General features: G+C 50.0%; 1 protein-coding gene across 2 annotated transcripts in view; it reads left to right on the top strand.

Moving 5' to 3' along the window:
* The window catches only part of LOC129823271 (procollagen-lysine,2-oxoglutarate 5-dioxygenase 2-like), a 213,219-nt gene that overhangs the window by 153,299 nt on the left and 32,540 nt on the right, over window positions 1-27,380 (top strand). Inside the window, exons 12-18 of one of the 2 annotated variants that reach the window (XM_055882195.1) lie at window positions 5,676-5,801; window positions 7,144-7,285; window positions 11,607-11,669; window positions 23,221-23,334; window positions 23,790-23,855; window positions 24,112-24,216; window positions 26,199-26,345. In XM_055882195.1, the coding sequence (XP_055738170.1) occupies window positions 5,676-5,801; window positions 7,144-7,285; window positions 11,607-11,669; window positions 23,221-23,334; window positions 23,790-23,855; window positions 24,112-24,216; window positions 26,199-26,345 (763 nt within the window). The remainder of the gene's footprint in view (window positions 1-5,675; window positions 5,802-7,143; window positions 7,286-11,606; window positions 11,670-23,220; window positions 23,335-23,789; window positions 23,856-24,111; window positions 24,217-26,198; window positions 26,346-27,380) is intronic. The other variant, XM_055882196.1, reaches the window with a different exon arrangement.

Here is a 27,380-nt window from a genome sequence, read left to right as displayed (position 1 = left end):
GAGACCAGCGGTAGGGTCCAGCGGTAGAGACCAGCGGTAGAGACCAGCGGTAGGGTCCAGCGGTAGAGACCAGCGGTAGAGACCAGCGGTAGGCACCAGCGGTAGAGACCAGCGGTAGAGACCAACGGTAGTGTCCAGCGGTAGAGACCAGCGGTAGAGACCAGCGGTAGGGACCAGCGGTAGGGACCAGCGGTAGAGTCCAGCGGTAGAGTCCAGCGGTAGGGACCAGCGGTAGAGACCAGCGGTAGGGACCAGCGGTAGAGACCAGCGGTAGAGACCAGCGGTAGGGACCAGCGGTAGAGACCAGCGGTAGGGACCAGCGGTAGGGACCAGCGGTAGAGACCAGCGGTGTGGACCAGCGGTAGAGACCAGCGGTAGCGACCAGCGGTAGGGACCAGCGGTAGAGACCAGCGAGAGACCAGCGGTAGGGACCAGCGGTAGGGACCAGCGGTAGAGACCAGCGGTAGAGACCAGCGGTAGGGACCAGCGGTAGAGACCAGCGGTAGGGACCAGCGGTAGAGACCATCGGTAGGGACCAGCGGTAGGGTCCAGCGGTAGAGACCAGCGGTAGGGACCAGCGGTAGGGACCAGCGGTAGGGACCAGCGGTAGAGACCAGCGGTAGAGACCAGCGGTAGGGACCAGCGGTAGAGACCAGCGGTAGGGACCAGCGGTAGGGACCAGCGGTAGGGACCAGTGGTAGAGACCAGCGGTAGGGACCAGCGGTAGAGACCAGCGGTACTGACCAGCGGTAGGGACCAGCGGTAGGGACCAGCGGTAGGGACCAGCGGTAGAGACCAGAGGTAGGGACCAGCGGTAGGGTCCAGCGGTAGGGTCCAGCGGTAGGGTCCAGCGGTAGAGTCCAGCGGTAGGGTCCAGCGGTAGGGACCAGCGGTAGGGTCCAGCGGTAGGGTCCAGCGGTAGGGTCCAGCGGTAGGGTCCAGCGTTAGAGACCAACGGTAGGGACCAGCGTTAGAGACCAGCGGTAGAGACCAGCGGTAGAGACCAGCGGTAGAGACCAGCGGTAGAGACCAGCGGTAGGGACCAGCGGTAGGGTCCAGCGGTAGGGTCCAGCGGTAGGGTCCAGCGGTAGGGTCCAGCGTTAGAGACCAACGGTAGGGACCAGCGTTAGAGACCAGCGGTAGAGACCAGCGGTAGAGACCAGCGGTAGAGACCAGCGGTAGAGACCAGCGGTTAGGTCTCTACTGCTGTCTGTGAGTTCAGGCCCTACTGAATTCAGTGTAGTATAAGCTAACATGATGTTATGTCTGGTCTACTGTAATTTGACCCAGTGAGGTTCTGCTCTAGCAATTCCCACTTGGCAGCAGTCCTCCTGCTTCACTTTGGGAGTTGAGTCTGAGATGCAGGATGTTTGGATGTTTGTTACATCCTTAAGACACCCAGTATTACGACATCCTGTTTGACAGAATTACACACTCTCTCTCTCTCTCTCTCTCTCTGTCTCTCTCTCTCTCTCTCTCTCTCTGTCTCTCTCTCTCTCTCTGTCTCTCTCTGTCTCTCTCTCTCTCTCTCTCTCTCTGTCTCTCTCTCTCTCTCTCTCTCTCTGTCTCTCTCTCTCTCTCTCTCTCTCTCTCTCTCTCTGTCTCTCTCTCTCTTTCTTTTTCTCTCTCTGTCTCTCTCTCTCTGTCTCTCTCTCTCTGTCTCTCTCTCTCTGTGTCTCTCTCTCTCTCTCTGTCTCTCTCTCTCTCTCTGTCTCTCTCTCTCTCTCTTTCTCTCTCTCTCGTGCTCTCTCTCTCTGTCTCTCTCTCTCTCCTCTCTCTCGTGCTCTCTCTGTCTCTCTCTCTCTCAATTCAATTCAATTCAATTCAAGGGGCTTTATTGGCATGGGAAACATGTGTTAACATTGCCAAAGCAAGTGAGGTAGCAATACACAAAAGTGAAACAAACAAAACGAATTAACAGTAAACATTACACATACAGAAGTTTCAAAACAATAAAGACATTACAAGTGTCATATTAAATATATACAGTGTTTTAACAATGTACAAATGGTTAAAGCTCTCTCTCTCTCATGCTCTCTCCCTCTCTCTCTCTGTCTCTCTCTCTCTCTCGTTCTCTCCCTCTCTCTCTCTCTCTCATGCTCTCTCTCGTGGTCTCTCTTGTGAGCTTTCTCTTTCTCCTTTGTCTCTCTTTCTCGCTCTCTCTCAATTTCAAGTCATTATTCAATTTAAAATACTTTATTGACATGGCAAGTTAAATGACTTACATTGTCAAAGTATACATATAACAAAAATAGTGGGACCAACAGCAATAATAACAGTAGTAGTGGACATGTGATTACCATTAACAACAACTACAACAACAATATTAATCAGAACAACAATAAATTAAAGCAACAGTAGTAGACCAGTGTCAATATGACTGAGAAGACAAATGACCTGGTAGTAGACCAGTGTCAATATGACTGAGAAGACACATGACCTGGTAGTAGACCAGTGTCAACATGACTGAGAAGACACATGACCTGGTAGTAGACCAGTGTCAATATGACTGAGAAGACACATGACCTGGTAGTAGACCAGTGTCAACATGACTGAGAAGACACATGACCTGGTAGTAGACCAGTGTCAACATGACTGAGAAGACACATGACCTGGTAGTAGACCAGTGTCAATATGACTGAGAAGACACATGACCTGGTAGTAGACCAGTGTCAACATGACTGAGAAGACACATGACCTGGTAGTAGACCAGTGTCAACATGACTGAGAAGACACATGACCTGGTAGTAGACCAGTGTCAACATGACTGAGAAGACACATGACCTGGTAGTAGACCAGTGTCAACATGACTGAGAAGACACATGACCTGGTAGTAGACCAGTGTCAACATGACTGAGAAGACACATGACATGGTAGTAGACCAGTGTCAACATGACTGAGAAGACACATGACCTGGTAGTAGACCAGTGTCAACATGACTGAGAAGACACATGACCTGGTAGTAGACCAGTGTCAACATGACTGAGAAGACACATGACCTGGTAGTAGACCAGTGTCAACATGACTGAGAAGACACATGACCTGGTAGTAGACCAGTGTCAACATGACTGAGAAGACACATGACCTGGTAGTAGACAAGTGTCAACATGACTGAGAAGACACATGACCTGGTAGTAGACCAGTGTCAACATGACTGAGAAGACACATGACATGGTAGTAGACCAGTCTCAACATGACTGAGAAGACACATGACCTGGTAGTAGACCAGTGTCAACATGACTGAGAAGATACATGACCTGGTAGTAGACCAGTGTCAACATGACTGAGAAGACACATGACCTGGTAGTAGACCAGTCTCAACATGACTGAGAAGACACATGACCTGGTAGTAGACCAGTGTCAACATGACTGAGAAGACACATGACCTGGTAGTAGACCAGTGTCAACATGACTGAGAAGACACATGACCTGGTAGTAGACCAGTGTCAACATGACTGAGAAGACACATGACCTGGTAGTAGACCAGTGTCAAAATGACTGAGAAGACACATGACCTGGTAGTAGACCAGTGTCAACATGACTGAGAAGACACATGACCTGGTAGTAGACCAGTGTCAACATGACTGAGAAGACACATGACATGGTAGTAGACCAGTCTCAACATGACTGAGAAGACACATGACCTGGTAGTAGACCAGTGTCAACATGACTGAGAAGATACATGACCTGGTAGTAGACCAGTGTCAACATGACTGAGAAGACACATGACCTGGTAGTAGACCAGTCTCAACATGACTGAGAAGACACATGACCTGGTAGTAGACCAGTGTCAACATGACTGAGAAGACACATGACCTGGTAGTAGACCAGTGTCAACATGACTGAGAAGACACATGACCTGGTAGTAGACCAGTGTCAAAATGACTGAGAAGACACATGACCTGGTAGTAGACCAGTGTCAACATGACTGAGAAGACACATGACCTGGTAGTAGACCAGTGTCAACATGACTGAGAAGACACATGACATGGTAGTAGACCAGTCTCAACATGACTGAGAAGACACATGACCTGGTAGTAGACCAGTGTCAACATGACTGAGAAGATACATGACCTGGTAGTAGACCAGTGTCAACATGACTGAGAAGACACATGACCTGGTAGTAGACCAGTCTCAACATGACTGAGAAGACACATGACCTGGTAGTAGACCAGTGTCAACATGACTGAGAAGACACATGACCTGGTAGTAGACCAGTGTCAACATGACTGAGAAGACACATGACCTGGTAGTAGACCAGTGTCAACATGACTGAGAAGACACATGACATGGTAGTAGACCAGTGTCAACATGACTGAGAAGACACATGACCTGGTAGTAGACCAGTGTCAACATGACTGAGAAGATACATGACCTGGTAGTAGACCAGTGTCAACATGACTGAGAAGACACATGACCTGGTAGTAGACCAGTGTCAACATGACTGAGAAGACACATGACATGGTAGTAGACCAGTGTCAACATGACTGAGAAGACACATGACCTGGTAGTAGACCAGTGTCAACATGACTGAGAAGATACATGACCTGGTAGTAGACCAGTGTCAACATGACTGAGAAGACACATGACCTGGTAGTAGACCAGTGTCAACATGACTGAGAAGACACATGACCTGGTAGTAGACCAGTGTCAACATGACTGAGAAGACACATGACATGGTAGTAGACCAGTCTCAACATGACTGAGAAGACACATGACCTGGTAGTAGACCAGTGTCAACATGACTGAGAAGATACATGACCTGGTAGTAGACCAGTGTCAACATGACTGAGAAGACACATGACCTGGTAGTAGACCAGTCTCAACATGACTGAGAAGACACATGACCTGGTAGTAGACCAGTGTCAACATGACTGAGAAGACACATGACCTGGTAGTAGACCAGTGTCAACATGACTGAGAAGACACATGACCTGGTAGTAGACCAGTGTCAACATGACTGAGAAGACACATGACATGGTAGTAGACCAGTGTCAACATGACTGAGAAGACACATGACCTGGTAGTAGACCAGTGTCAACATGACTGAGAAGATACATGACCTGGTAGTAGACCAGTGTCAACATGACTGAGAAGACACATGACCTGGTAGTAGACCAGTGTCAACATGACTGAGAAGACACATGACATGGTAGTAGACCAGTGTCAACATGACTGAGAAGACACATGACCTGGTAGTAGACCAGTGTCAACATGACTGAGAAGATACATGACCTGGTAGTAGACCAGTGTCAACATGACTGAGAAGACACATGACCTGGTAGTAGACCAGTCTCAACATGACTGAGAAGACACATGACCTGGTAGTAGACCAGTGTCAACATGACTGAGAAGACACATGACCTGGTAGTAGACCAGTGTCAACATGACTGAGAAGACACATGACCTGGTAGTAGACCAGTGTCAACATGACTGAGAAGACATATGACCGGGTATGAAAGACAAAACAAAACTAAGCTAAATGGGAAATATTATCCACATTACATTGCACTTTTCACTGGCTGTCCCTCAGCTTGTGGCAGGAGGACACATATTTGGCCGCCAAAACTGCACATTTAGGCTTTTCACTCAATAAATATTTTTTACAGTTTCAAATTCTTTGTACTGAATGATAGTGACAGTCTCTCTCTTTCTTCTTCTCTCCTTTTCTGCAGGAAAATAATTGGTCCTCTTGTCACTCGTCACGGCAAGTTGTGGTCCAACTTCTGGGGAGCGCTGAGTCTGGACGGATACTACGCCCGTTCTGAAGACTACATCGACATCGTGCAGAGCAAGCGCACGTGAGTGCCCGGTCCTCAACCAATGGGGGTCGGATTCTTCCCTATAAACTATCCTTTCGTACGTCTTCGTATGTATAAATCAGCTTTCGGCTTATTTGTGAATTTCTGAGTATTACTCACTCACGGATCGGTTTCAAGGAAGCCACAGTGTCAGACACAGGAGGCTGGTGGCACCTTAATTTGGGAGGACGTGGCTTGTGGTAACGGCTGGAGGAGCAGAATGAGTGAAATGGTAACAAACACACGGTTTCTATTGGTTTGATGCCGTTGGCTCCGTTCCAGCCTTTATGATGAGCCGTCTTCCTCTTCAGCAGCCTCCTGTGATGTAATAAGACTTTCAGGAACGCTGCTCGTTGGTGTGGTCCACTGGCAGAGCCGGGGATTATGGGTCCTATGAATAGTTGTGTGTAAAAAAAAAAATATATATATATATATATAAACCTGCAGGAGGATCATTTGTGATGATCTCATTGCTTCACAGCCACCAGACAGAAAAAGAGGTAGAATGAATAACATGTGTTTCCTGCATCTAACTGTATGCCAAGGATCCCACCGAGACACGTCTAAACCCCATCCAGGATCAGGTTCCCTGGTCATGCAGCACATGGTTAATATAGTGCAGCTATAAGGATCATGGTCAGCAGTTCAGTTCTGAGATGTTTGGATGTTTTTTTTACATCACCGAGACTAACCAGTATATTGGATGGCTGACTGTCTGGGAAATGATACTGTGTCTCTCTCCCCCTTTGTCTGTGTCTCTCTCTCTGTCTCTCTCTCTCTGTCTCTCTCTCTCTCTCTCTCTCTCTCTCCCTCTCTCTCTCTCTCTCTCCCCCTTTGTCTGTGTCTCTCTCTCTGTCTCTCTCTGTCTCTCTCTGTCTCTCTCTGTCTCTCTCTCTCTCTCTCTCTCTCTCCCTGTCTCGCTCCCCCTCTGTGTCTCCTTGTCTCTCTGTGTCTCTGTGTCTCTCTCTCTCTCTCTCTCAATTCAATTCAATTCAATTCAATTCAAGGGGCTTTATTGGCATGGGAAACATGTGTTAACATTGCCAAAGCAAGTGAGGTAGACAATACACAAAAGTGAAACAAACAAAACGAACAAACAAAACGAATTAACATCTCTCTCTCTCTCTCTCTCTCTCTCTCTCTCTCTCTCTCTCTCTCTCTCTCTCTCTCTCTCTCTCTCTCTCTGTATCTCTCTCTCTCTCTGTCTATCTCTCTCTCTGTATCTCTCTCTCTCTCTCTCTCTCTCTCTCTCTCTCTCTCTCTGTGTCTGTCTCTTCCCCCCCCCCCCTCTCTCTTTCTCCCCCCCCTCTCTCGCTGTCTCTGTCCTTCTCTCCTTGCTCAGGGGCGTATGGAACATTCCCTACATGGCTCATATATACTTGATAAAGGGAGAAGTCCTGAGAAACGAGCTGAAGGAGAGGAAACATTTTGTTTTGGAGAAACTGGATCCTGACATGGCTCTCTGTAAACACGCTAGAGAATTGGTAAGACTGCTCAGATACCGCCTGAGTTATTACGTGCCTCAGTGTAAGAACTAGAATGATCTAGATCTAGCAGCGACTGCATTGACAGTCATACACTGTTTAGATTAGAAACATACAGGACATCTGTTTTTATCTAAGGCAGAGTACGAGGACGTTTGGAGGAAGTTTAATGGCCCACTGCCTTCGCCTCTTCCTCTGTGTCCATAGACACATAATGCAGACTTACATTATGTTAGGTTAGGTCATGTTATGTTATGATAGGTTAGGTTAGCTTATGTTAAATTAGTTTAGCTTATGTTAGCTTATGTTAAATTAGTTTAGTTTATGTTAAATTAGTTTAGCTTATGTTAGCTTATGTTAGCTTATGTTAGCTTATGTTAGCTTATGTTAGGTTATGTTATCTTATGTTATGTTAGGTTAGGTTAGCTGATGTTATCTTATCTTATGCTATATGTACAGTATCTCCCCTGAGTATACAAAACATTAAGAACACCTTCCTAATATTGAGTTGCACCGCTTCCCCTTTTGCCCTCAGAACAGCCTCAATTCATCGGGGCATGGACTCTACAAGGTGTTGAAAGCGTTCCACAGGGATGCTGGCCCATGTTGACTCCAATGCTTCCCACAGTTGTGTCAAGTTAACTGGATGTCCTTTGGGTGGTGGACCAGTCTTGATACACACAGGAAACTGTTGAGTGTGAAAAACCCAGCAGCGTTGCAGTTCTTGACACACTCAAACCGGTGATCCTGGCACCTACTACCGTACCCCGTTCAAAGGCACTTCAATATTGTGTCTTGCCCGTTCACCCTCTGTATGACACACACAATTCATGTCTCAATTGACTCAAGGCTTAAAAATCCATCTTTAACTTGTCACCTCCACTTCATCTACACTGATTGAAGTGGATTTAACAAGTGACATCAATAAGGGATCATAGCTTTCTCCTGGATTGAACTGGTCAGTCTGTCATGGAAAGAGCAGGTGTTCTTAATGTTTTGTATACTCAGTGTATATGTATCTGAATGCTAAAGTCTCCAGAGAGCAAAGACCGGTATTCTGTAATGTCTCTGTGTCTCATTGTGCTGTGGTATCCTGTACACAGTATGTTTCCATGAGCTGTCTGTCTGTCTGTCTGTCTGTCTGTCTGTCTGTCTGTCTGTCTGTCTGTCTGTCTGTCTGTCTGTCTGTCTCCACATGATTTCAGTCTGTCTGTCTGTCTGTCTGTCTGTCTGTCTGTCTGTCTGTCTGTCTGTCTGTCTCCACGTCTGTCTGTCTGTCTGTCTGTCTGTCTGTCTGTCTCCACATGATTTCAGTCTGTCTGTCTGTCTGTCTGTCTGTCTGTCTGTCTGTCTGTCTGTCCCTCTCTCTGTCTCATTGTGCTGTCTGTTTCTCTGTCTGTCTTTCTGTCTGTCTGTCTCCATGCGCTGCCTCTGTCTGTCTGTCTGTCTGTCTGTCTGTCTGTCTGTCTGTCTGTCTGTCTGTCTGTCCATGTGCTGTCTCTGTCTGTCTGTCTTCCTTAAGGCATGATTTTGTCTGTTTACAACAGCCTCTGTGGTGCGTTCAGATTCAGGGCTCTCCTCTCCTCTCCTGTCTTCTCTCGGTCTCCCTCTCCTCTCCTCTCTCCCTCTCCTCTCCCTCTCCTCTCTCCTCCCCTCTCCTCTCCTGTCCTCTCTCGGTCTCCCTTTCCTCTCGTCCACTCCCAGTCTCCCTCCCCTCTCCCCTCTTCTCCCCTCTCCTCTCCTGTCCTCTCTCGGTCTCCCTCCCCTCTCCCCTCCTCTCCTGTCCTCTCTCAGTCTCCCTCCCCTCTCCCCTCCTCTCTCCTCTCCTCTCCTGTCCTATCCCAGTCTCCCTCCCCTCTCCCCTCCTCTCTCCTCTCCTCTCCTGTCCTCTCCCAGTCTCCCTCCCCTCTCCCCTCCTCTCTCCTCTCCTCTCCTCTCCTCTCTCAGTCTCCCTCCCCTCTCCCCACCTCTCTCCTCTCCTCTCCTGTCCTCTCCTGTCCTCTCTCGGTCTCCCTTTCCTCTCTTCCTCTCCCAGTCTCCCTCCCCTCTCCCCTCCTCTCTCCTCTCCTCTCCTGTCCTCTCTCAGTCTCCCTCCCCTCCTCTCTCCTCTCCTCTCCTGTCCTCTCCTGTCCTCTCTCGGTCTCCCTTTCCTCTCTTCCTCTCCCAGTCTCCCTCCCCTCTCCCCTCCTCTCTCCTCTCCTCTCCTGTCCACTCTCAGTCTCCCTCCGGTCTCCCCTCCTCTCTCCTCTCCTCTCCTGTCCTCTCTCGGTCTCCCTCCCCTCTCCCCTCATCTCCTGTCCTCTCTCAGTCTCCCTCCCCTCTCCCCTCCTCTCCTGTCCTCTCTCAGTCTCCCTCCCCTCTCCCCTCCTCTCTCCTCTCCTCTCCTGTCCTCTCTCGGTCTCCCTTTCCTCTCGTCCACTCCCAGTCTCCCTCCCCTCTCCCCTCCTCTCCCCTCTCCTCTCCTGTCCTCTCTCGGTTTCCCTCCCCTCTCCCCTCCTCTCCTGTCCTCTCTCAGTCTCCCTCCCCTCTCCCCTCCTCTCTCCTCTCCTCTCCTGTCCTCTCCCAGTCTCCCTCCCCTCTCCCCTCCTCTCTCCTCTCCTCTCCTGTCCTCTCTGTCTCCCTCCCCTCTCCCCACCTCTCTCCTCTCCTCTCCTGTCCTCTCCTGTCCTCTCTCGGTCTCCCTTTCCTCTCTTCCTCTACCAGTCTCCCTCCCCTCTCCCCTCCTCTCTCCTCTCCTCTCCTGTCCTCTCTCAGTCTCCCTCCCCTCCTCTCTCCTCTCCTCTCCTGTCCTCTCCTGTCCTCTCTCGGTCTCCCTTTCCTCTCTTCCTCTCCCAGTCTCCCTCCCCTCTCCCCTCCTCTCTCCTCTCCTCTCCTGTCCTCTCTCAGTCTCCCTCCCCTCTCCCCTCCTCTCTCCTCTCCTCTCCTGTCCTCTCTCGGTCTCCCTCCCCTCTCCCCTCCTCTCCTGTCCTCTTTCAGTCTCCCTCCCCTCTCCCCTCCTCTCCTGTCCTCTCTCAGTCTCCCTCCCCCCCTCCCCTCCTCTCTCCTCTCCTCTCCTGTCCTCTCCTGTCCTCTCTCGGTCTCCCTTTCCTCTCTTCCTCTCCCAGTCTCCCTCCCCTCTCCCCTCCTCTCTCCTCTCCTGTCCTCTCTCAGTCTCCCTCCCCTCTCCCATCCTCTCTCCTCTCCTCTCCTGTCCTCTCTCGGTCTCCCTCCCCTCTCCCCTCCTCTCCTGTCCTCTCTCAGTCTCCCTCCCCTCTCCCCTCCTCTCCTGTCCTCTCTCAGTCTCCCTCCCCTCTCCCCTCCTCTCTCCTCTCCTCTCCTGTCCTCTCTCGGTCTCCCTCCCCTCTCCCCTCCTCTCCTGTCCTCTCTCAGTCTCCCTCCCCTCTCCCCTCCTCTCTCCTCTCCTGTCCTCTCTCGGTCTCCCTCCCCTCTCCCCTCCTCTCCTGTCCTCTCTCAGTGTCCTCTCCTCTCCTCTCCTCTCCTCTCCTCTCCTCTCCTCTCTCTGTCTCCCTCCTCCTCTCCTGTCCTCTCCTCTCCGCCCCTCTCCTCTCCTCTCCTGTCCTCTCTCTGTCTCCCTCCTCCTCTCCTCTCCTCTCCTCTCCTCTCCTCTCCTCTCCTCTCCTCTCCTCTCCTCTCTTGTACTCTCTCTGTCTCCCTCCTCTCCTCACCTCTCCTCTCCTCTCCTCTCCTGTCCTCTCTCTGTCTCCCTCCCCTCTCCCCTCCTCTCTCCTCTCCTCTCCTGTCCTCTCTCGGTCTCCCTCCCCTCTCCCCTCCTCTCTCCTCTCCTCTCCTGTCCTCTCTCAGTCTCCCTCCCCTCTCCCCTCCTCTCTCCTCTCCTCTCCTGTCTCTCCCCTCCTCTCTCCTGTCCTCTCCTGTCCTCTCTCTGTCTCCTTCCTCCTCTCCTCTCCTGTTCTCTCCTCTCCTCTGTCATGTGACCATTTCCAACCAATGGCAATGTCTGGCTGTCTTCTAAACTGTATTTTGTTACTTCCCTTGTCCCTGTAGATTTGGTCTATATTGTCTGTCTGTGCTCTATGTCATCAGGTCACGTGTCACCCCATGCTAACACGTACTACCACAGAGCTCTGCTCTGAGTGTATGCATCTCCGCATCGCTTCACTCTGTCCCAGCATGCAACACTTACTAAGATAATAACTACCAAAACAGCAGCTTCGTAGGGAGTCTTGGTCTTCCTCATGCAGCTCACGTCCTCTCCTTCCCATGCGTCCTCCTCCTGTATGTTACATCTTACCTGTCTATCTAGCTCTCTCTCTGACAAAACGTACCGGTACACCATTTACAAGGTGTTTTTCCTCCCTTTTAGACCAATCACAGAGAAAAAGACTCCCCCAACCCGGAATCATTTCACATGCTCAGAGTCCCAAAGGTTTTTAACAGCTTTTGTTATTCTACTTTGTATAAATAACCATTTCCAACGGGTTGATATCGTAGAACCTATGTCCAGCCCATCGTAGAACCTATGTCCAGGCCATCGTAGAACCTATGTCCAGCCCATCGTAGAACCTATATCCAGCCCATCGTAGAACCTATGTCCAGGCCATTGTAGAACATATGTCCAGCCCATCGTAGAACCTATATCCAGCCCATCGTAGAACCTATGTCCAGCCCATCGTAGAACCTATGTCCAGCCCATCGTAGAACCTATGTCCAGCCCATCGTAGAACCTATGTCGAGCCCATCGTAGAACCTATGTCCAGCCCATCGTAGAACCTATGTCCAGCCCATCGTAGAACCTATGTCCAGCCCATCGTAGAACCTATGTCCAGCCCATCGTAGAACCTATGTCCAGCCCATCGTAGAACCTATGTCCAGCCCATCGTAGAACCTATGTCCAGCCCATCGTAGAACCTATGTCCAGCCCATCGTAGAACCTATGTCCAGCCCATCGTAGAACCTATGTCCAGCCCATTGTAGAACCTATGTCCAGCCCATCGTAGAACATATGTCCAGCCCATCGTAGAACCTATATCCAGCCCATCGTAGAACCTATGTCCAGCCCATCGTAGAACATATGTCCAGCCCATCGTAGAACCTATGTCCAGCCCATCGTAGAACCTATGTCCAGGCCATCGTAGAACCTATGTCCAGCCCATCGTAGAACCTATGTCCAGCCCATCGTAGAACCTATGTCCAGGCCATCGTAGAACCTATGTCCAGCCCATTGTAGAACCTATATCCAGCCCATCGTAGAACCTATGTCCAGCCCATCGTAGAACCTATGTCCAGCCCATCGTAGAACCTATGTCCAGCCCATCGTAGAACCTATGTCCAGCCCATCGTAGAACCTATGTCCAGCCCATCGTAGAACCTATGTCCAGCCCATCGTAGAACCTATATCTAGCCCATCGTAGAACCTATGTCCAGCCCATCGTAGAACCTATGTCCAGCCCATCGTAGAACCTATGTCCAGCCCATCGTAGAACCTATGTCCAGCCCATCGTAGAACCTATATCCAGCCCATCGTAGAACATATATCCAGCCCATCGTAGAACCTATGTCCAGCCCATCGTAGAACATATGTCCAGTCCATCGTAGAACCTATGTCCAGGCCATCGTAGAACCTATGTCCAGCCCATCGTAGAACCTATATCCAGCCCATCGTAGAACCTATGTCCAGGCCATTGTAGAACATATGTCCAGCCCATCGTAGAACCTATATCCAGCCCATCGTAGAACCTATGTCCAGCCCATCGTAGAACCTATGTCCAGCCCATCGTAGAACATATGTCCAGCCCATCGTAGAACCTATGTCCAGCCCATCGTAGAACATATGTCCAGCCCATCGTAGAACCTATGTCCAGCCCATCGTAGAACCTATGTCCAGCCCATCGTAGAACCTATGTCCAGCCCATCGTAGAACCTATGTCCAGCCCATCGTAGAACCTATATCTAGCCCATCGTAGAACCTATGTCCAGCCCATCGTAGAACCTATGTCCAGCCCATCGTAGAACCTATGTCCAGCCCATCGTAGAACCTATGTCCAGCCCATCGTAGAACCTATGTCCAGCCCATCGTAGAACCTATGTCCAGCCCATCGTAGAACCTATATCTAGCCCATCGTAGAACCTATGTCCAGCCCATCGTAGAACCTATGTCCAGCCCATCGTAGAACCTATGTCCAGCCCATCGTAGAACCTATGTCCAGCCCATCGTAGAACCTATATCCAGCCCATCGTAGAACATATATCCAGCCCATCGTAGAACCTATGTCCAGCCCATCGTAGAACATATGTCCAGTCCATCGTAGAACCTATGTCCAGGCCATCGTAGAACCTATGTCCAGCCCATCGTAGAACCTATATCCAGCCCATCGTAGAACCTATGTCCAGGCCATTGTAGAACATATGTCCAGCCCATCGTAGAACCTATATCCAGCCCATCGTAGAACCTATGTCCAGCCCATCGTAGAACCTATGTCCAGCCCATCGTAGAACATATGTCCAGCCCATCGTAGAACCTATGTCCAGCCCATCGTAGAACATATGTCCAGCCCATCGTAGAACCTATGTCCAGCCCATCGTAGAACCTATGTCCAGCCCATCGTAGAACCTATGTCCAGCCCATCGTAGAACCTATGTCCAGCCCATCGTAGAACCTATATCTAGCCCATCGTAGAACCTATGTCCAGCCCATCGTAGAACCTATGTCCAGCCCATCGTAGAACCTATGTCCAGCCCATCGTAGAACCTATGTCCAGCCCATCGTAGAACCTATGTCCAGCCATCCGTTAGGTATCCCCAACAAAATGTAAAATGCAGTACCTGAATTCCAATGGACATGTTTTCCCATCACAGCATTACAATATCAGCCTTTCTAGAGCTCTTAGAGGAGCTCTGCCAAACCAATAGAGAGGAAGCTGTGTATCTCCATAGACCTTTGGAAATGGATGTTAACCTTCTGCCTGTGATGAGTTAGAGACTGAGAGAGGTTAGAGACAGAGAGGGGTTAGTGACAGAGAGGGGTTAGAGACAGAGAGGGGTTAGTGACAGAGAGGGGTTAGAGACAGAGAGGGGTTAGAGCCTGAGAGGGGTTAGAGACTAAGAGAGGTTAGAGACTGAGAGAGGTTAGAGACAGAGAGAGGTTAGAGCCTGAGAGGGGTTAGAGACTGAGAGGGGTTAGAGGGTGAGAGGGGTTAGAGACTGAGAGGGGTTAGAGACTGAGAGAGGTTAGAGACTGAGAGGGGTTAGAGACAGAGAGGGGATAGAGACAGAGAGGGGATAGAGACAGAGAGGGGTTAGTGACAGAGAGGGGTTAGAGACAGAGAGGGGTTGGAGACAGAGAGGGGTTGGAGACAGAGAGAGGATAGAGACAGAGAGGGTTTAGAGACAGAGAGGGGTTAGAGACAGAGAGGGGATAGAGACAGAGAGGGGATAGAGACAGAGAGGGGTTAGAGACAGAGAGAGGATAGAGACAGAGAGGGGATAGAGACAGAGAGGGGATAGAGACAGAGAGGGGATAGAGACAGAGAGGGGTTAGAGACAGAGAGGGGATAGAGGCAGAGAGGGGTTAGAGACAGAGAGGTTAGAGACAGAGAGGTTAGAGACAGAGAGGGGTTAGAGACAGAGAGGGGATAGAGACAGAGAGGGGATAGAGACAGAGAGGGGTTAGAGACAGAGAGGGGTTAGAGACAGAGAGGGGTTAGAGACAGAGAGGGGATAGAGACAGAGAGGGGTTAGAGACAGAGAGAGGATAGAGACAGAGAGGGGATAGAGACAGAGAGGGGATAGAGACAGAGAGGGGATAGAGACAGAGAGGGGTTAGAGACAGAGAGGGGATAGAGACAGAGAGGGGATAGAGCCTGAGAGGGGTTAGAGACAGAGAGAGGATAGAGACAGAGAGGGGATAGAGACAAAGAGGGGTTAGAGACTGAGGAATCTTTTGTAGTTCCTCCCGCCCCTCAAGGAGTACTTAGCAGGAGGCAGGAGAATAACGATCAGATATACACTAAAGTATGTGGACACCTGCTCGTCGAACATCTCATTCCAAAATCACGGGCATTAATATGGAGTTGGTCCCCTCTTTGCTGCTATAACAGCCTCCACTCTTCTGGGAAGGATTTCCACTAGATGTTGGAACATTGCTGCTATAACAGCCTCCACTCTTCTGGGAAGGCTTTCCACTAGATGTTGGAACATTGCTGCTATAACAGCCTCCACTCTTCTGGGAAGGCTTTCCACTAGATGTTGGAACATTGCTGCTATAACAGCCTCCACTCTTCTGGGAAGGCTTTCCACTAGATGTTGGAACATTGCTGCTATAACAGCCTCCACTCTTCTGGGAAGGCTTTCCACTAGATGTTGGAACATTGCTGCTATAACAGCCTCCACTCTTCTGGGAAGGCTTTCCACTAGATGTTGGAACATTGCTGCTATAACAGCCTCCACTCTTCTGGGAAGGCTTTCCACTAGATGGTGGAACATTGCTGCTATAACAGCCTCCACTCTTCTGGGAAGGCTTTCCACTAGATGTTGGAACATTGCTGCTATAACAGCCTCCACTCTTCTGGGAAGGCTTTCCACTAGATGTTGGAACATTGCTGCTATAACAGCCTCCACTCTTCTGGGAAGGCTTTCCACTAGATGTTGGAACATTGCTGCTATAACAGCCTCCACTCTTCTGGGAAGGCTTTCCACTAGATGTTGGAACATTGCTGCTTTAACAGCCTCCACTCTTCTGGGAAGGCTTTCCACTAGATGTTGGAACATTGCTGCTATAACAGCCTCCACTCTCCTGGGAAGGCTTTCCACTAGATGTTGGAACATTGCTGCTGTAACAGCCTCCACTCTCCTGGGAAGGCTTTCCACTAGATGTTGGAACATTGCTGCTGTAACAGTCTCCACTCTTCTGGGAAGGCTTTCCACTAGATGTTGGAACATTGCTGCTGTAACAGCCTCCACTCTTCTGGGAAGGCTTTCCACTAGATGTTGGAACATTGCTGCTATAACAGCCTCCACTCTTCTGGGAAGGCTTTCCACTAGATGTTGGAACATTGCTGCTATAACAGCCTCCACTCTTCTGGGAAGGCTTTCCACTAGATGTTGGAACATTGCTGCTATAACAGCCTCCACTCTTCTGGGAAGGCTTTCCACTAGATGTTGGAACATTGCTGCTATAACAGCCTCCACTCTTCTGGGAAGGCTTTCCACTAGATGCTAGAACATTGCTGCTATAACTGCCTCCACTCTTCTGGGAAGGCTTTCCACTAGATGTTGGAACATTGTTGCTATAACAGCCTCCACTCTTCTGGGAAGGCTTTCCACTAGATGTTGGAACATTGCTGCTATAACAGCCTCCACTCTTCTGGGAAGGCTTTCCACTAGATGTTGGAACATTGTTGCTATAACAGCCTCCACTCTTCTGGGAAGGCTTTCCACTAGATGTTGGTACATTGCTGCTATAACAGCCTCCACTCTTCTGGGAAGGCTTTCCACTAGATGTTGGTACATTGCTGCTCTAACAGCCTCCACTCTTCTGGGAAGGCTTTCCACTAGATGTTGGAACATTGCTGCTATAACAGCCTCCACTCTTCTGGGAAAGCTTTCCACTAGATGTTGGAACATTGCTGCTGTAACAGCCTCCACTCTTCTGGGAAGGCTTTCCACTAGATGTTGGAACATTGCTGCTGTAACAGCCTCCACTCTTCTGGGAAGGCTTTCCACTAGATGTTGGAACATTGCTGCAGGAACTTGCTTCCATTCAACCACACAAGCATTAGTGAGGACGGGCACTGATGTTGGTGCGATTAGCCCTGGCTTTCAGTCGGCGTTCCAATTCATCCCACATGTGTTCAATGGGGTTGAAGTCAGGGCTCTGTGCAGGCCAGTCAACTTCTTCCACACCGATCTCAACCAACCATTTCTGCATGGACCTCACTTTGTGCACGGGGGCATTGTCATGTTGAAACAGGAAAGGGCCTTCCCCAAACTGTTGCCACAATGTCGGAAGCACAGAATCGTATAGAATGTCATTGTTTGCTGTTTCGTTAAGATTTCCCTTCACTGGAAGGAGGGGCCAAGCCCAAATCATGAAAACAGCCCCAGACCATTATTCCTCCTCCACCAAACTTTACAGTTGGCACTATGCATTCGGGCTGGACGTGTTCTCCTGGCATCTGCCAACCCATCCGCCGGACTGCAAGATGGTGAAGTGCGATTCATAACTCCAGAGAACGTGTTTCCACAAGCAAGCTTTGCACCACTCCAGCCGTCACTTGGCATTGCGCATGGTGATCTTATGCTTGTGTGCGGCTGCTCGGCCATGGAAACCCATTTCATGAATCTCCGGACGAACAGTTATTGTTCTGACGTTGCTTCCAAAGGCAGTTTGGAACTCGGTAGTGAGTGATGCAAACGAGGACAGACCATTTTTATCCGCTACGCTCTTCAACACTCGGCAGTCCCGTTCTTTGAGCTTGTGTGGCCTACCACTTCGCAGCTGAGCCGTTGTTGCTCCAGGACGTTTCCACTTCACACTTACAGTTGACCGGGGGCAGCTTTAGCAGGGCAGAAGTTTGCCGGACTGACTTTTCGGATATGTGGCATCCTATAACGGTGCCACGTTAAAAGTCACTGAGCTCTTCAGTAAGGCCGTTCTACTGGCAATGTTGGCCTATGGAGATTGCATGGCTGTGTGCTCGATTTTATGTAACTTTCAACAACGGGTGTTGCTGAAATACCCGAATCCACTAATTTGAAGGGCTGTCCACATAGTTTTATATATAGTGTATCAGTCTGTGAGAGCTATAGTCACGGAGCTATAGTAGTAACGGAGCTATAGTAGTAACGGAGCTATGGTAACGGAGCTATGGTAACGGAGCTATAGTAACGGAGCTATAGTAACGGAGCTATAGTGACGGAGCTATAGTAGTCACGGAGCTATAGTAGTAACGGAGCTATGGTAACGGAGCTAGAGTAACGGAGCTATGGTAACGGAGCTAAGGTAACGGAGCTATAGTAACGGAGCTATAGTAACGGAGCTATAGTAACGGAGCTATGGTGACGGAGCTATAGTAACGGAGCTATAGTAACGGAGCTATGGTGACGGAGCTATGGTAACGGAGCTATGGTAATGGAGCTATGGTAACGGAGCTATGGTAACGGAGCTATAGTAACGGAGCTATGGTAACGGAGCTATGGTAACTGAGCTATAGTAACGGAGCAATAGTAACAGAGCTATAGTAACGGAGCTATAGTGACGGAGCTATAGTAGTCACGGAGCTATAGTAGTCACAGAGCTATAGTAGTCACGGAGCTATAGTAGTCACAGAGCTATAGTAACAGAGCTATAGTAACAGATCTATAGTAACGGAGCTATAGTAGTCACGGAGCTATAGTAGTCACGGAGCTATAGTAGTCACGGAGCTATAGTAACAGATCTATAGTAACGGAGCTATAGTGACGGAGCTATAGTAGTAACGGAGCTATAGTCACGGAGCTATAGTAACGGAGCTATAGTAACGGAGCTATAGTCACGGAGCTATAGTCACAGAGCTATGGTAACGGAGCTATGGTAACGGAGCTATGGTAACGGAGCTATGGTAACGGAGCTATAGTAACGGGGCTATAGTGACGTAGCTATGGTAAATTAACTATGGTAACGGAGCTATAGTAACGGAGCTATGGTAACGGAGCTATGGTAACGGAGCTATAGTAACGGAGCTATAGTAACGGAGCTATAGTAACGGAGCTATAGTAACGGAGCTATAGTAGTCACGGAGCTATAGTCACAGAGCTATAGTCACAGAGCTATAGTCTAGGTGCTATAGTAACGGAGCTATAGTCACAGAGCTATAGTCACAGAGCTATAGTCACAGAGCTATAGTCACAGAGCTATAGTCACAGAGCTATAGTCTAGGTGCTATAGTCTAGGTGCTATAGTAACGGAGCTATAGTAACAGAGCTATAGTCACAGAGCTATAGTCACAGAGCTATAGTCACAGAGCTATAGTCACAGAGCTATAGTCTAGGTGCTATAGTAACGGAGCTATAGTAACGGAGCTATAGTAACGGAGCTATAGTAACGGAGCTATAGTAACGGAGCTATAGTAACGGAGCTATAGTAATGGAGCTATAGTAACGCAGCTATAGTAACGGAGCTATAGTGACGGAGCTATAGTCACAGAGCTATAGTCACAGAGCTATAGTCACAGAGCTATAGTCTAGGTGCTATAGTCACGGAGCCATAGTCACAGAGCTATAGTCACAGAGCTATAGTCTAGGTGCTACAGTAACGGAGCTATAGTAACGGAGCTATAGTGACGGAGCTGTAGTAACAGAGCTATAGTCACAGAGCTATAGTAACGGAGCTATAGTGACGGAGCTATAGTCACAGAGCTATAGTCACAGAGCTATAGTCTAGGTGCTATAGTAACGGAGCTATAGTAACGGAGCTATAGTAACGGAGCTATAGTAATGGAGCTATAGTAACGCAGCTATAGTAACGCAGCTATAGTGACGGAGCTATAGTCACAGAGCTATAGTCACAGAGCTATAGTCACAGAGCTATAGTCACAGAGCTATAGTCACAGAGCTATAGTCTAGGTGCTATAGTCACGGAGCTATAGTCACAGAGCTATAGTCACAGAGCTATAGTCTAGGTGCTACAGTAACGGAGCTATAGTAACGGAGCTATAGTGACGGAGCTGTAGTAACAGAGCTATAGTCACAGAGCTATAGTAACGGAGCTATAGTAACGGAGCTATAGTAACGGAGCTATAGTAACGGAGCTATAGTAACGGAGCTATAGTAACGGAGCTTTAGTAACGGAGCTTTAGTAATGGAGCTATAGTAACGGAGCTATAGTCACAGAGCTATAGTGACGGAGCTATAGTAACGGAGCTATAGTAACGGAGCTATAGTAACAGAGCTATAGTGACAGAGCTATAGTCACAGAGCTATAGTCACAGAGCTATAGTAACGGAGCCATAGTAATGGAGCTGTAGTAACGGAGCTATAGTAACGGAGCTATAGTCACAGAGCTATAGTCACGGAGCTATAGTAACGGAGCTATAGTAACGGAGCTATAGTAACGGAGCTATAGTAACGGAGCTATAGTAACGGAGCTATAGTAACGGAGCTATAGTCACAGAGCTATAGTCTAGGTGTTATAGTAAGGTTCCCAGCAGTCATGATGCTTATTCCCCTCCCCTCTTCAGATCTATATATGTGAGAAGCTTTTCTCCCTAAACCCATCCCCAACCCTCTGACCGTCTCACACTAGGCTAGCTGATCAGACCTAGACTATCAGGACTATCACCATCAGTACAAACTCCCTCCTAAAACCTCTTCAATCATTATTTGGAGACATAATTCACATTAGAAACAGATGGTCTGAGATCCCAAACACCCAAACCTCCCAGCTGTGCAGTAATCTGTCAAAGGGAAAAGACAGAAAGCCAAGTCTGAGAGCGGGTCCAGTTCAGCCGCGTCCCTCCACCTCCTCCCACAATGCAACGCCAGACGCCCTCCCTCCCTCCCGCTACCATGTCCCTCCTCCTCCCTCCCCCTACCATGTCCCTCCTCCTCCCTCCCCCTACCATGTCCCTCCTCCTCCCTCCCTGCCCCTCCCTCCCTCCCTCTAAGATGTCCCTCCCCCTACCATGTCCCCTCCCTCCCCCTACCATGTCCCTCCTCCTCCCTCCCCCTACCATGTCCCTCCTCCTCCCTCCCCCTACCATGTCCCTCCTCCTCCCTCCCTGCCCCTCCCTCCCTCTAAGATGTCCCTCCCCCTACCATGTCCCCTCCCTCCCCCTACCATGTCCCCTCCCTCCCCCTACCATGTCCCTCCTCCTCCCTCCCCCTACCATGTCCCCTCCCTCCCCCTACCATGTCCCCTCCCTCCCTGCCCCTCCCTCCCTCTAAGATGTCCCTCCCCCTACCATGTCCCCTCCCTCCCCCTACCATGTCCCCTCCATCCCTGTCCCTCCCTCCCTCACTCCCTGCCCTCCCTCTAAGATGTCCCTCCCTCCCCCTACCATGTCCCCTCCATCCCTGTCCCCCCCTCCCTCACTCTCTGCCCCTCCCTCTAAGATGTCCCTCCCTCCCCCTACCTTGTCCCCTCCATCCCTGTCCCTCCCTCACTCCCTGCCCTCCCTCTAAGATGTCCCTCCCTCCCCCTACCTTGTCCCCTCCCTCCCTGCCCTCCCTCCCTCTAAGATGTCCCCTCCCTCCCCCTACCTAGTCCCCTCCCTCCCCCTACCATGTCCCCTCACTCCCCCTACCATGTCCCCTCCCTCCCCCTACCATGTCCCCTCCCTCCCTGCCCCTCCCTCCCTCTAAGATGTCCCTCCCCCTACCATGTCCCCTCCCTCCCCCTACCATGGCCCCTCCATCCCTGTCCCTCCCTCCCTCACTCCCTGCCCTCCCTCTAAGATGTCCCTCCCTCCCCCTACCTTGTCCCCTCCCTCCCTGTCCCTCCTTCCCTCACTCCCTGCCCCTCCCTCCCTCTAAGATGTCCCTCCCCCTACCATGTCCCCTCCCTCCCCCTACCATGTCCCCTCCATCCCTGTCCCTCCCTCCCTCACTCCCTGCCCTCCCTCTAAGATGTCCCTCCCTCCCCCTACCATGTCCCCTCCCTCCCTGTCCCTCCCTCACTCCCTGCCCTCCCTCTAAGATGTCCCTCCCTCCCCCTACCATGTCCCCTCCCTCCCTGTCCCTCCCTCACTCCCTGCCCTCCCTCTAAGATGTCCCTCCCTCCCCCTACCATGTCCCCTCCCTCCCTGTCCCTCCCTCACTCCCTGCCCTCCCTCTAAGATGTCCCTCCCTCCCCCTACCTTGTCCCCTCCATCCCTGTCCCTCCCTCACTCCCTGCCCTCCCTCTAAGATGTCCCTCCCTCCCCCTACCTTGTCCCCTCCCTCCCTGCCCTCCATCCCTCTAAGATGTCCCCTCCCTCCCCCTACCTTGTCCCCTCCCTCCCCCTACCATGTCCCCTCACTCCCCCTACCATGTCCCCTCCATCCCTGTCCCTCCCTCACTCCCTGCCCTCCCTCTAAGATGTCCCTCCCTCCCCCTACCTTGTCCCCTCCCTCCCCCTACCATGTCCCCTCCCTCCCCCTACCTTGTCCCCTCCCTCCCCCTACCATGTCCCCTCACTCCCTGCCCTCCCTCTAAGATGTCCCTCCCTCCCCCTACCATCCCCCTCCCTCCCTGTCACTCCCTCACTCAATGCCCTCCCTCTAAGATGTCCCTCCCTCCCCCTACCATGTCCCCTCCCTCCCTGTCCCTCCCTCACTCCCTGCCCTCCCTCTAAGATGTCCCTCCCTCCCCCTACCTTGTCCCCTCACTCCCTGCCCTCCCTCTAAGATGTCCCCCCCTCCCCCTACCTTGTCCCGTCCCTCCCTGTCCCTCCCTCACTCCCTGCCCTCCCTCTAAGATGTCCCTCCCTCCCCCCTACCATGTCCCCTCCCTCCCTGTCCCTCCCTCACTCAATGCCCTCCCTCTAAGATGTCCCTCCCTCCCCCTACCATGTCCCCTCCCTCCCTGTCCCTCCCTCACTCCCTGCCCTCCCTCTAAGATGTCCCTCCCTCCCCCTACCATGTCCCCTCCCTCCCTGTCCCTCCCTCACTCAATGCCCTCCCTCTAAGATGTCCCTCCCTCCCCCTACCATGTCCCCTCCCTCCCTGTCCCTCCCTCACTCCCTGCCCTCCCTCTAAGATGTCCCCCCCTCCCCCTACCTTGCCCCCTCCCTCCCTGTCCCTCTCCCCCATTAATATTCCAGTATTATTCATTGACGTGTGGTTCTCGTTGTTTAGTTTCCAAAACAAACACATTAGGACATTAGGACACCAGGGGTTGTTCTAGTGATGTACATGTGTCAATCACTTTGTGAAAACAGTTGTAATCAACTAATGCAGATGTACTTCTACATAATGACTGAGTATTGTGGGATGGCTAATTTGACTTTCTCTGTCCGCTACAGGGAATGTTCATGTACATTACAAACCGTCATGACTTTGGACGGCTAATATCCACAGCGAACTTTAACACGTCACACTATAACAGTGATTTGTGGCAAATATTTGAAAATCCAATGGTAAGTCTTTTATAACCTCCCTCCCTACTTTTTGTTTTCTTTTTAAATATGTTTTGATGTCATGAGATACGATAGCCATTTGTCTGTATTGTTTGTAGTAAATGGAAAAATTTGCTTGAAAAATTGAGCGAACTCTGCTTGGCTGATAAGGATCTGTGATTTACTGTGGATTCTGGGTTGTGTATGGTACCCGTCTGTCTGTCTGTCTGTCTGTCTGTCTGTCTGTCTGTCTGTCTCTCTCTCGGTCTGTCTCTCTATCTCGGTCTCTCTCTCTCTCTCTCTCTCTCTCTCTCTCTCTCTCTCTCTCTCTCTCTCTCTCTCTCTCTCTCTCTCTCTCTCTCTCTCTCTCCCTCTCTCTCTCTCTCTCTCTCTGTCTCTGTCTCTGTCTCTGTCTCTGTCTCTGTCTCTGTCTCTGTCTCTGTCTCTGTCTATCTCTCTGTCTATCCATGTACCAGGACTGGAAGGAGAAGTACATCCATCCCAACTACACACGCATCTTTACAGAGAACTACCTAGAAGAGGTGTGTGCGTACATGAGCTCATTCATATAGTGTGCACCTGGACAGCTTAACTTTGTTTTTTCTGATCGTCTTTCAACAATACTTCATGTTTCTCCATGTAGATAGAGTAGCATAGACTACTGCTTCCTAACCTCATGAGTTTTTAAACGTTTGCGGGTTTCCTGAGTTCATTGAAATTGTTGAAGTTGATAAATGTAGAGTGATTTGTCTCATCCGTCTAAACGTATCTTTCTGTCTGCGTGTCGTTCTCCTCTAGCCGTGTCCAGATGTATTCTGGTTCCCGGTCTTCACGGAGCGGGCCTGCGACGAGCTGGTGGAGGAGATGGAACACTACGGGACCTGGTCAGGAGGCAACCACGAGGTCAGAGGTCAAACACAGCACATACCATAACCTTATTTATATAAACCCAGGCGGATCGGTTATTACACCAAGGGCTGGGATTCAATCCAAGGAGCGTTATAAAAACAGAGCGCTGGACAGCCGACACTCCCTCCCTCTAAGATGTCCCTCCCTCCCCCTGGTAACGGAGCAACAGACAATGCATATTTTGAAAGGCGATTTCCTCGTCTGGTGTTCACGGGAGCATCCATTACCCTTAAAAGGTGTTTATAGCGCCCCTTGGATTGAATCCTGGCCATGTTGTTATTAATACTATTTTAATTAGCTAGATAGATCTGACTTTAAAACAGTTTGTAATTAATGGGTTTTGATATCTGTAATTAAAGGGTTATGATATCTGTAATTAAAGGGTTTTGATATCTGTAATTAAAGGGTTATGATATCTGTAATTAAAGTAATTAATTAAAGATCTCTGCCTAACGTAACATAAAGGCCTCTGAGTCATGATCTCTGCCTAACGTAACATAAAGGCCTCTGAGTCATGATCTCTGCCTAACGTAACATAAAGGCCTCTGAGTCATGAGGTTGATCTCTGCCTAACGTAACATAAAGGCCTCTGAGTCATGATCTCTGCCTAACGTAACATAAAGGCCTCTGAGTCATGATCTCTGCCTAACGTAACATAAAGGCCTCTGAGTCATGATCTCTGCCTAACGTAACATAAAGGCCTCTGAGTCATGAGGTTGATCTCTGCCTAACGTAGCATGAAGGCCTCTGAGTCATGAGGTTGATCTCTGCCTAACGTAGCATGAAGGCCTCTGAGTCATGAGGTTGATCTCTGCCTAACGTAGCATGAAGGCCTCTGAGTCATGAGGTTGATCTCTGCCTAACGTAGCATGAAGGCCTCTGAGTCATGAGGTGTGATCTCTGCCTAACGTAGCATGAAGGCCTCTGAGTCATGAGGTTGATCTCTGCCTAACGTAGCATGAAGGCCTCTGAGTCATGAGGTTGATCTCTGCCTAACGTAGCATGAAGGCCTCTGAGTCATGAGGTTGATCTCTGCCTAACGTAGCATGAAGGCCTCTGAGTCATGAGGTTGATCTCTGCCTAACGTAACATGAAGGCCTCTGAGTCATGAGGTTGATCTCTGCCTAACGTAGCATAAAGGCCTCTGAGTCATGAGGTTGATCTCTGCCTAACGTAACATAAAGGCCTCTGAGTCATGAGGTTGATCTCTGCCTAACGTAACATAAAGGCCTCTGAGTCATGAGGTTGATCTCTGCCTAACGTAACATAAAGGCCTCTGAGTCATGAGGTTGATCTCTGCCTAACGTAACATAAAGGCCTCTGAGTCATGAGGTTGATCTCTGCCTAACGTAACATAAAGGCCTCTGAGTCATGATCTCTGCCTAACGTAGCATAAAGGCCTCTGAGTCATGAGGTTGATCTCTGTCTAACGTAACATAAAGGCCTCTGAGTCATGAGGTTGATCTCTGCCTAACGTAGCATGAAGGCCTCTGAGTCATGATCTCTGCCTAACGTAGCATGAAGGCCTCTGAGTCATGAGGTTGATCTCTGCCTAACGTAACATGAAGGCCTGAGTGACTTTCTGGTCCTGGCGAGAGAGAACAAAATAACTGTCGGGGGAGGTTCTCTTCTGCACTGTTCAACCAATCCCGTAAATGTGGAGGAGGAGTTGAGATGGAGTGTCTCCTTGTTAAGGATCGAAAAAGAGGAAGTCGCATCACAGGCTCTCTTTCTGTTTCCCCTGACAACCGGAATACACTCAGTTGTAGCCGACCCCGTAGAGGGGGGGGGGGGGTCTCTGCCAAGTCCAGGTCGTTCTGGTTTAAACCCACACACCCCTCATCTGTCATCATCCCTAACCCTATCCATCACGCTGGAGATAGCAGTCTCACACAGCCACACGGAGGAGGAGGAGGAGGTTCTGGTAGGTTCAATAAAATGTCCTATTGTTGTTTCCTGGTCTCTCGACCAATCAGGACAAGCGGATCACCGGCGGCTATGAGACCGTGCCGACTGATGACATTCACATGAAGCAGATCGGTTACGATAAGGAGTGGCTGCACTTCATCAGAGAGTTCATATCCCCCGTCACTCTCAAAGTCTTCTCCGGTTACTACACCAAGGTATCTGTCTGTCTGTCGGTCTGTCTGTCTGTCTGTCTGTCTGTCTGTCTGTCTGTCTGTCTGTCTGTCTGTCTGTCTGTCTGTCTGTCTGTCTGTCTGTCTGTCTGTCTGTCTGTCTGTCTGTCTGTCTGTCTGTCTGTCTGTCTGTCTGTCCGTCCGTCCGTCCGTCCGTCTGTCTGTCTGTCTGTGTCTGCCTGTCTGCTTTCCTGGTTGTCTGTCTGTCTGCATGTCTGTCTCTGTCTGTCTGCCTGTCTGCTTTCCTGGTTCTCTGTCTGTCTGTCTGTCTGTCTGTCTGTCTGTCTGTCTGTCTGTCTGTGTCTCTGCCTGTCTGCTTTCCTGGTTCTCTGTCTGTCTGTCTGTCTGTCTGTCTGTCTGTCTGTCTGTCTGTGTGTCTGTGTGTCTGTGTGTCTGTCTGTCTGTCTGTCTCCAGTGCATTCGGAAAGTGCTTTTCCACCTCCTTGTTCTAAAATGGATTAACAAATGTTTTTCTCTCATAAATCTCCACAAAATAACCCCATAATGCCGAAGCGAAAATAGCTTTTCAGAAATGTTTTCAAATTTATGTATACAAAAAAACGTAAATACCTTATTTACATAAGTATTCAGACCCTTTGCTATGAGACTCGAAATTGAGCTCAGGTGCATCCTGTTTCCATTGATCATCCTTGAGATGTTTCTACAACTTTATTGGAGTCCACCTGTGGTAAATTCAATTGATTGGACATGATTTGGAAAGGCACACACCTGTCTATATAAGGTCCCACAATTGACAGTGAATGTCAGAGCAAAAACTAAGCCATGGGGTAGAAGGAATTGTCCGTAGAGCTCCGAGACAGGATTGTATCGAGGCACAGATCTGAGGAAAGGTACCAAAAAATGTCTGCAGCATTGAAGGTCCCCAAGAACACAGTGGCCTCCATCATTCTTAAATGGAAGAAGTTTGGAAACACCAAGACTCTTCCTAGAGCTGGCCGCCCGGCCAAACTGAGCAATTGGGGGAGAAGGGCCTTGGTCAGGGAGGTGACCAATAATCCG

The sequence above is a fragment of the Salvelinus fontinalis genome, chromosome 25 (assembly GCF_029448725.1).
Source record: "Salvelinus fontinalis isolate EN_2023a chromosome 25, ASM2944872v1, whole genome shotgun sequence".
NCBI lineage: Eukaryota > Metazoa > Chordata > Actinopteri > Salmoniformes > Salmonidae > Salvelinus > Salvelinus fontinalis.
Note: the sequence above shows the minus strand (reverse complement) of the source record. Positions and strands in the feature narration are given on the sequence as shown.